General features: G+C 47.6%; 1 protein-coding gene across 2 annotated transcripts; it reads left to right on the forward strand.

Annotated features, from left to right (window-relative positions):
* Window positions 1–1613: 1613 nt before the first annotated feature.
* Window positions 1614–8466, forward strand: tekt3 (tektin 3). 2 transcript variants are annotated; one of them, XM_047327880.1, is made up of 10 exons: window positions 1614–2126; window positions 2397–2409; window positions 2534–2600; window positions 2782–3375; window positions 4008–4091; window positions 4180–4250; window positions 4359–4502; window positions 5109–5331; window positions 6226–6380; window positions 7244–8466. In XM_047327880.1, the coding sequence occupies exons 4-10, from the start codon at window positions 2806–2808 to the stop codon at window positions 7458–7460; spliced, it is 1464 nt and encodes a 487-aa protein (XP_047183836.1). In that variant the 5' UTR covers window positions 1614–2126; window positions 2397–2409; window positions 2534–2600; window positions 2782–2805; the 3' UTR covers window positions 7461–8466. The 2 variants fall into 2 exon arrangements, with proteins under 2 accessions (XP_047183836.1, XP_035467845.2); XM_035611952.2 differs by having other exon boundaries at window positions 2397–2600.
* The last annotated feature ends 1738 nt before the right edge of the window (window positions 8467–10204 follow it).

Here is a 10204-nt window from a genome sequence, read left to right on the forward strand (position 1 = left end):
GGAAGATAAAAACGAACGCCATCTTTTAACACGTGGAGCGAGCAGGTTTCTGAGGGAGAGAAAAAAGAGGAAAAGAGGAAACCGTGGCGTGGTGACCGGAGCGCTGCGACGAAAGCAGGATGCTGGCCGAGCGGTGGAGAAGTGAAAACACACACGGGGCCGGAGAGGGAAACAAGACCAGGGTTTATTTTCACTGGGCGGGAGTGTTTAGAAAACGCTCGCACTTCGTCTATTCTTACCCGATAAGCCGAAGGTCAACGGTGAAAAGTGACGGATGTGTCAAGGCCTCAGGGAGTGTGTGTGTGTGTGTGTGTGTGTGTGTGTGTGTGTCTGTGCGTTTTGCTTCATATGGCAAGATATGACGGAGCTGTTGACCTGTTCGTTAAATGGCCCTCGAGGGTTATGAGCTTTTTTCATCAGTGAGAGAGTGAGCGAGTAATTCCTGGGCTGTGACGTGCTCTCGGGCTGTTACATCTCAACGAGAGCAGCGGCAAAAGTGTTAGCTTCGGAAGCGAGTTGTATTTTTGAGCACAATTCAGGAGGAGGAGTTTTCCCGCATGGGCCTCTGGTCGATGGCGTCCGGCCGCCTCGTTACACAGGGCAGAATTCTTGTGTGTATATCCCGCGCTCTCTTAACACTGAGGGGTTAGTGAAGGTGTCGCAGACGCCTGACAACAAGGCTGCAGTGCTGCCTTTGTCTGCACACTGCGGAATCATCGCCATGCCCCCGCCTCCTGCACGCTCCACCCAGACGCCACCAAAGCGGCCCAGGTATCGGCATGAGCGCGTCGGACTCCGACAATCTCCTTCTGCGTTCGCCGTGTGCGAACGTCGACCTTGGAAAATGTCCAGACGCAGTGACAGTACAGGTTGTGTCTTCCCAGTATTGATGTTGTAAAAACAAAGGAACATGTTCACGTCCAAGCCAGAAAGTCAAAGTCATTCCTCACCAACTATTTGCTGAAATCCAAGCCTCTGTCACACCAGTGCATCTTTTGTTTTGTCTCATCCGTCCGAACGTGAGCGTTTCGCCAAACGAGAACCAAAAATGTGACGAATCCAGGCGCCAGAAAACAACGTCTGCTTTTACTTTCTTGCCTGGTTCTTGTTGGGTTGAACTGGCTTAACTGTCAAGTGGCTGTGATATCAGAAACAGAAGTTTTTAGACACAAAAACATTCTTGTTGACTGAGTTTTTCGTTTTCTATGAGCATTGGCACTCTTCAGTTCGGGAGTCGCTAATGTCTCTCAGACATTTCTACTATGCAGTAATTCACAACATACTCTCATGGGCCACAAGGCAGGCATATGTATAAGTATGTATATATACATATATATATTTAGGACCCTCTAACATTTCCGTCACGTTCTGGGGCCGGTCGGGGAGGCTGACTAGGAAGCGCTCCTCCAGCGGTCACTCGCCGCTCGCTCCTGGGGGAGGAATTCCATACGAGGGGCTGGCTTTTCGTGCTTTTCTGGGGGCGTATTAATAGTGGCTGAGGTCAGGGCGGCGGAGGCATGTGGGGTGGCCTTCTTCAAACCTGGCCATGTTAAGTGATGCAGTGGGGGGGGGTCAGGGGGGCGGAGCGGCGCGGCGCAAGCCCGGCATGTCATTCCATTCTAAATCTAAACCTCCACCTTCATGACAATAGTACCCGCGGAAAATAGCGCACGGCGCGGCATCTGTGAAGCTGCCCCCGAGCGCTATAATGAACATGTACAGTACGTGAAATAAATTGTTTGTCAAATCACAAATCATAAATCATATATGCAGATTTAGTTCCGGTAAGAAAATGTGATGACGACAACAGAACAGCTGAGTGACTCCTGGCTACGGCCTCGCTCGTCTCTGTAGTGGAAACCGGGCTATCTTCTGTCCGGCCTCGGCCCTTCAGAGCAGATAAGTGTAAACGATCCTCAGTTCCAATGGTCGGTAACACAACACAGATTATTATTCTGTGCTACAGGGGTTTGTGTGGACATGAATCATTGAGCAGGCGACTGTAATCCATACAGACGGCTTGGTTCTCGGGATGACAGCTACCCGATGCCGCCCGGTGACCAACCGGACTCCTCTGCTTTGAAGACAAAGCTCAGATTGCTCTCCGTCTAACAAGACATATGAAGGTACAGGAGCTCGCTCTCCTGTTTTTATTACAACTACGGGCAAACACTTGACATTTAATTAAGAATCAAAAGTTAATTGAAATGCAGCATCTAGCCCAGGGGGGTTGCCATATTTAACAATAAGAGAAGAAAAATTACAAATAGAAAAATTGTACATATTAATCCCTGTAATCCTACTCGAACAGAATAAAAGAAGCTGCACCACCATTCATTTGAGAATCCCAGGCAGGGTGTTGCAGTAACCTATGGCAACTGCTTCTGTGTCAACAGAAATCTTGGACAGGTGAGCTCCTGCAGCTCCAGGACCGGAGTGCCGCCATTGGCTGGCTCAATGAATGACTTGCAAACTTGTCCCATCTATTATGCATGTCAGTATACCTTCAGTGAGTCCTTGAGCTCATTTCCAGGTACACGCAGTCGGGAGGTGGCCTGCGAATAGGTGCCGCACACCAAAGGAAAGCTCTCTCCATCTTGGTAAGACATTTCTCTTTCTGTTTTAATCATTTTTGTCACTTTTTGTACTTTGAAGGAGGCCGTTTTTGTACTGTATTTAACATGAAATTTTTTTGGATTGGTGAAATTTAAATACCACAACTAAATATATACATCTTGTACGGGATTATTATTAGATTGTTGTTTTATTCGTTGAAACCAGCGGCACTCTGGAGAGGAGTCAGAAATGGAGCTCATTGGATCCACCCTGACGGCCACATATGCTCGGCCAAAAACCAGCCACTTCCTCCCTGCCATCTCCACCATGGCGTCCAGCTATCGCAACCCTCAGCGTGCCCTGGGCATGAATCCCGCTGCCAGCGTGTGGAGGACCAACAGCTACTACAAGGGCAGCAGCATGGTCCCGACCACCGCTCCCTTACAGCGAGACAATCTGGACCTGGTTCGAGCCCAGACCATGTTCTACCCGTCCAACAGGACAACCCTGAGCACCCGCTACACGCCCGACGACTGGTACAAGTCCAACCAGAGCAACTACAGGGAGTCCGAGTCGTCGCGCAACAGCGCCGAGAGACTGAGGAGAGACACCATGAGGCTGATGCAGGACCGAGAGCAGCTGACCAGGCGCACCCAGGAGAACACGAGCAAGAACATCGGCGAGAGACTCAACGATATTGTCTTCTGGAAGTCGGAGCTGACCCACGAGATTGACAACATGGTGACAGAGATAGCGGCTCTCAATGAGGTCAAGAGGAGGCTGGAGAGAGCCTTGGCAGAGACCGCGGGGCCCTTGCAGGTGAGGGTGGAAGGGATATAATTCAATCAGTGTGTGTTTCCTTGAATGCTTCCGACCTGGTAAGTAATATCTGAATTCTGAGTCATGTTATTGGAGAATTTTGCAGGGAATACTTACACAAAATGTCGTTTGCCACGAAATCTCAACAAACCTGGTCAGGCCTCTGTTCAGTGCACTGATATTATCATTCATGTGTATCATGTCACCCGGGGGTGTGTCACAGTATCTGTGGCGAAGCTGCTTCGACTCGGGTGTCCGATTTGGTTGTAGCAACGGGATCTGCCCGGCCCTTCGCAACTCTCTAAAATGCCACGGTGAATTTGCTGGGTCCGGCTCCTAATCAGAGCTCCTCAGTGTACTGTTTAGTCCGTTCTGGGTCATCTGTTGTCACACAGAGTGAGTAATCTAGCTACAGATCTCGTGACACCTCTCTTGGCTCAGGTCACGTGGCAGGAGACCTTCTGAGAGACTTCTCCAGGCAGCTGAATGTGCTCCATGCATTGCATGACTGTACGCAAAGGCTCAAATTACCGCCTCGCCCGTTGGAATGTCACAATGGAGAATATGCAGCATATTGAGTGACACAATCCACCTCAACTTGTTTTTTTTAGTCACGACCACTTTGTCAATAGGTGTCTCAAGAGTGTTTGTACCATAGAGAGAAGCGGAGGTCCATCGATCTGGTACATGACGACGTGGAGAAAGACCTCATCAGGGTAACATTGAAGCAGCAGTATGAGTATAGACTCAACGTGATGAAAGATATAAGGTGTCAATATCTCCATTTACCTGCGTTGCAACAAGGAAGTGGAAGTCATCAAGTCGTGTCAAGAAAGAATGAGGCGACATCTGGACCGAGCCATAGCCCAGCTAGCGTGAGTCTGAAAAATTATTTGGTAAAATGTTATGCAGGATTATATTGTATGATTGATTCCAAAATTGAATCCCCCACCCCCCCTGTATTTCTTTGTGTGGATCCTCAGGTCAAACCGAGCAGCCCAGCATGAGCTGGAGAGAGACATGAGCGACAAAGTGACAGCGCAGAGGATCGACGACAGGTGTCACCATCTGAGGAACACGTCGGATGGCATTGGCTACTACAGAGGGATTGAAAGACTAGACCCCTCGTGAGTTTAGTTTTATGTGATCAAATATTAACTGACCTATTGCACATCAAGCGGATGCCAACAGTTTCTCGTGTTTGTTTAAACTGGTCTAGAAAACAGAGCTGGGCTGGGCTAAGAACACAGTTTAAATGACAGAAACTATCTTTTGCGTCATCTGCCAACACTCATGGTGGCGAGGTTCATGACCGATATTGAAGCCAGCCACCAGGGGGCAATCAAGAGGTTTTGGCTTCACTTTAAGGGGAGCTGTCATGTCTTCCATCTTTATATTCAGTCTATAGTCGATAGCCATGCTTGTGGCTCTGTGGGACTGTACTTAGGCACGAGAGCTATTACAATCCATCCTGAGAAGGACATTTAATGGTTAACCAAATGTGAATCTCATGGTGGTTGTACAGGAAAAGTCCATCAGAATCCATCCGTAATAGATGTGGAGATATTAAAAAGGCCCTAGGGGTCACGTCAAGTCATCACAACTGGCAACCATAACTGTCTGTACAAAACTCCTTGTCAATACATCCAAAAGTTGTTCAGACCACCATGAATTTGTTCGCATTTGTTTCCATATACGGTACAATGATTACGCCATCCTCTTCCGTCTACTAGACTGTCTCTGCCGGACTCGTGGTCCAAGTTCACGGACGACAACATCCTGCTGTCCCAGAGCACCCGAGCTGCCTCCCACAAGCTCAGGGACGAGATAGAAGTCCTGCTGAACGCCACGTCCAGCGAAATGTGGAACCAGTTCAGCAACGTCAACGTGGCCTTCACCGGCCGCATATCAGAGACCTCCGACGCCAAGAAGAGCCTGCAGACACACTTGGCAAAGGTTATCACCTTCTCTGCATGGTCGCATCTCATAAAGGACACTACAATATGGTTACGTTTGTGCACCAAGACCATAATTTAATAATCATTTGTTGGCGGCCTAAACTGTGATGTGGTGAATTAGATTATGCTCTGAATTGGTCTGATGATGTTTCATGATTATCTAAAAATCATGAAACAACAAAAAATAAAAGAAGAGATTTCAAGGAAGCAGACACATGTAAAAATCAACATTTGCCACTTCTTAGGAAGCGCACATGATTGAACCGTCGTCTTTTATTTTCTAAGACACCACAAACAGTATCTGTGCAGCATCATATATCATGTGCAAAAAATTGTGTACACATTGCAAAAGATAAATCTTCATCGTCTGCCGAATGGCCTGTAGGGGATGTTTGTCTTCTGTGGTGGATTAAGTGTCTGTTTACTGTAAATCAGTCTTGTCAAAAGAGAGGAATGGCAAATAGACGGCCTCTTTCAGTGTTTGTGCCATCACTGATTCACATTGTTCTCAGGTTTATTTCCAGCGGGGCGACAATCTGAGTCCACATCCGCCGTTTGATGGGGTTTTAACCACTGACAGCAGCTGTGATGTGAGGCACAACATCCTCAATAGACCTCAGTCACTGTCAGTTGTGCGGGAGAAGTGATTCGCTGGAATTGAATTATATCAAATGGGTTTGGACAATGCAGGCCGCTGTGCAGCGCTGATCTGAAGCCTGCAGTGTGCAGCTTCTCACCATCACTCTTCCTATTTGACTCCTCGTGTCCGTCTCTCCTGTTTTACCTGAATCACCATCCTCTACATCAGAGGCCCTGCTATTTTAACGCCACAAAAACAGCTGCTACGACTCTGTCATTTCACTCCGTATCCGTCTCGTCTCCTCGCCCGAAGACTCTGCAGGAAATCTTCCAGACCGAGATGCTGATCGAGTCTCTGAAGAAGGCCCTGCGAGACAAGGAGTGGCCCCTGAAAGTGGCTCAGACCAGGCTGGAGGAGAGGACCCGCCGGCCGAACATAGAGCTCTGCAGGGACAACCCACACCACAGGTAGCGGTGCAGTGAATAGATTTGCCAGGGTCTACATTGACGCATTTAATACAGTAGGGGTCCTTTCACAGATAAGATAAGATAAGATATTCGCCCCACGATGGGAAAATTTGGGCATTACAGCAGCAAAGTGGTCAGAAGAATATAGAAAGAAATTTTAAAAGCAATAGGTATGTACAAAATATAACAGAAAATATAAAAAAATGTATAATATAATAATATAAATAATATAAACAGGGCAGTAGTAGTTAGTTGCACATGGAGAATAAATATAAATAAATGCCACGTAAATACATTTATCTCACAAGGAAGTTAAATGATAGAATTTAAATTCTGATAAAGCATGATAAAGCTGGGGCAAACTATTGATAGTACCATCTGGCTAGGTAGCTAGCTAGCATGATTAGCCAACCAATTAGACTTGTAGCCAGGAGAGACAATATGGTGTCATCAGGTAAAAAATACAAATCTATCTAAACTTGGGTCATTGATTTGCTGCATGCAGCCAATTTAATGATAAAGTAATTGTACTTCCTCATTGCTATGCTACCATCTAAGCTAATTTGAAAACAGCCTAATTTGACTTGCTAGCATGTTTTTAACGCGCTGCGCGGTGAAAAAAGGTATTTGATATTAACTGAATTTTCAACGTTCCTACTCTGGCAACATCTGGTGGCAATTTCAAGAATAACAGTATCGCACACAAGTTAAAATATATTTATATTTCACCATCTGACACTGTATGTTTTCTATTTTTCACTTAAAATTGGATGTAAAACTCAAATTCTGTGCTTATTATGATAAGTGTTAATAACAGACAAAAGTTCAAAGCGTCTCTTGTTTTTTCTTCCTCCCCCGGTCAGACTCGTGACTGAGGTGAGAGAGATCGAGGACACCATCCATAAGCTGCAGGAGAGGCTGATGGAGGCCGAGAACACGCTGCAGACTCTGCTCAAGACCAAAGTGACCCTGGAGCATGACCTGTCCATCAAGGCCAACTCCCTCTTCCTGGACCAGGAGAAGTGCATGAGCATGCGCAAGAGTTTCCCCAGCATGCCCCGTCTGGTGGGCTACACGTAGATAGGGCTTTTTTTCTTTTAAAGAAGGGAAACTAGGAAGACGAATTTTAATTTAACGATGACTGTTTTGCGGTTTTGGAGTGATTTGGAGGGTGGTGTGGAATGTAAACAAAGTGATTTAACTTTACTGGCTCTGATTCCGTAATCGGATTACGGTGGATTGTCTTCATTTTGACTGTAATGTATTTACAGCAAAGGCAAAAACATTAAAAATATATAAAAAGTTTAAAAAAAAAACTGGTGAAGTCGCCCACGGCGAGCTCGAAGGCCTCGCCAAGACGGCCGGGACCAACACATACATAAACCAACCTTCAGAAAATTAAAGCAGTTGGTCGCTGCAGGAACTTATTCATTGGTCACTCCAACCTTACTCGAATCCCACCCTTCACAGAGCCCCAAATTCTGATTGTGGGGTCACCTTTCACCATATCAGCGCCATCCAAGACATTCAACCCTAACAAACCCCAGAACCATTATCCTTAGAAAAAGGTTTAAAATCCCCGAACCCAGATACGTACTGCATGTACAACCCTCACACCAATTAATGCCTTTTAATTCATTGAGAAATTGTACCTCCAGTCAAAGGGAAACCGTAGAATCCACAAAAAAAAAACATTCATCACACACATTTACACAACATTCATGAACTTGAAACCCCTTGATTAATAATGCAACCTTTGCTTTTCACCCAATGCACAGTAGCACCATGTGGTGGCGTGACTATATATCCAAGCCAGGGTTCTGAGGTTTTCATTAACAATACCTTGGCCACAGGCCACGGCCCAGTGGCGCACCGACGGTGGTCTCGGTAGCACAGGTAACAGAAATCTTCAAACCAATCGCAGCGATTATCTTGTACAGCGCTGGTCTCTGACGGCTCACTCAGCTCCGTGGGGGGTAAACCTGACCTGAATGTCACCTCAGGGGAGCGGTGACGTGTCGGGGGCTCCTGGCATTCATTCACACGTGTGGTTGCTCAGACAAATATGGAATGTGTGGCCCTCTTGTGTCCTTACACCATTCTTCTTTTAACGACTGATGCGGCCCATCACTCATCACCTCGCGCGCAGGAGGAGCCGAGCAAACAACAACAAACACACCCATCCACCAGGACTTTAGCCTCGTACCACTCTCTTCTCCTAACACCCCCCCCCCCCCCCCCCCCCCCCCCCCCCTTTCAGGGCCTGAACACAGATACTGTAAACACTATCACACTCCTCGGGCCCAACCCTTCCGCTACCGCACCCCTACCACAACCCGTGCATTCGTTGAGGAATGTAAACGTTGCTCGAATTCGCCGAAGGCTGCGTACCAAAGTCACCCGCGCAGCAGTGACCATGTCACCGTCCAAACGGATCAGCGCTATCACAACGAGAGTCTTATCACGTCACGCAGCCGCAGAGTGGCGTTCTCTTATCTGAACTGTAATTTTGTTCCATCTCTCTCCCACTCGCAGTCAAATTATGTTTTGCATACTTGCGAATCTCGTGGCACCGGTGGGGATATGACCGAAATAAAAATACGCCTTTGGTTTGAGTGAGAGCCCGCAGACAAAGTGGATGGAGGCCGGAGACAGATGTTGGGGATGGACTAATCAGAGTTGTGCGATAAGAGATCCTGGAATCTAAGCGGCGATGTTTACCTCCAATCTGTCACGGAAAACTGGCTCCACCTTAATCCTCTTAGTGGCTGTGAACACTCAAAGTAAAAGCATCAACATACAGTACCTCATGAAGATAGAGAGTATAGCTTCAGTGTACAGGTTCCTGACAGGAGTGTGTGTGTGTGTGTGTGTGTGTGTGTGTGTGTGTGGGGGGGGGGGGGGGGGTGTCCAAGAAGATAAACCACTCAGTGTGCGCGTTTGTGCAACTTGCACTTTGATTTAGGTGTAGAGTTTTTACAGCCGCCTTCTTTTTCCTTCTCTGCTGTGCAAACAGCGTTTTGTTTGACTACAACCCTCAGGAGCGAGTATGTGGCAGGAGGTCACTGACACGTTCCTTTACGTGTGTGTGTGTTTGGTTTGGTGTGTCCGTGTGTGTGTGTGTGTCCCGCAGCCCTGTGCCCAGGCACATTCCTGAGGCGTGGCATCGCAAAGAAAGACCCCCGTGTTGTCTGTCGCACATCAAAAGGCCTCCCTGCTCTCATCACCCGGTAATCACACGTACTGACGGACGGCAAAGAGTTGAGGCTGTCGTCCCCTTCATCTGTCCCCTTCTGTCCCCCTCCCCTTCCAACTCCTACTTTTATGGAAAATACATAATGGAGTCGCCCCACGAGAAAGACAGTTCAGTTGAGCGGAATGTGGTCGCGTTTCTCTCGACTCTCGGGTTTCGTTGTTGAGGTTACGGCTCCCTCTCTGGAGGTGACACAAATAGGCCCATTTGACCTCCTCCGACCACCTCCGCTTACGGGGAATGTACTCTGGAATCCGCCCCGCGGTCCAAACATTTTGGCGGTTTATTTTTAACGCCCCCGCGCTTGTTATAGACGCCCTGCGGCCCCCGTGTTATTTTGTGTTTCTTGCATGCCGCCGTGCCGCGCTAAAGAGCTGATCGCGGATCACCTGAGACCCGCCTAAGTCGCTGAGGGTCGTTTTTGTTTTTTTCCTCAGCGCTGAAATTACAAACCTGGACTTCAGTGTGCATCACAGTGCTCTGACATCATGGAGACTATTTGTTGTACTCCAAGTATGCCGGTGTAACAATATATTACCTCATCATCAGCGATGGGTTTCAATTTTAGCGT

This window comes from Scophthalmus maximus, chromosome 16, assembly GCF_022379125.1.
Source record: "Scophthalmus maximus strain ysfricsl-2021 chromosome 16, ASM2237912v1, whole genome shotgun sequence".
Classification (NCBI taxonomy): Eukaryota; Metazoa; Chordata; class Actinopteri; order Pleuronectiformes; family Scophthalmidae; genus Scophthalmus; species Scophthalmus maximus.

Excerpts from the sequence above, each read along its gene's own strand:
- tekt3 (XM_035611952.2), top strand. The coding sequence starts at position 2,806 with ATGGAGCTCATTGGATCCACCCTGACGGCCACATATGCTCGGCCAAAA. Across the intron at positions 3,376-4,007 it reads AGACCGCGGGGCCCTTGCAG|GTGTCTCAAGAGTGTTTGTA; the intron begins GTGAGGGTGGAA and ends CTTTGTCAATAG. Across the intron at positions 5,332-6,225 it reads TGCAGACACACTTGGCAAAG|ACTCTGCAGGAAATCTTCCA; the intron begins GTTATCACCTTC and ends CCTCGCCCGAAG.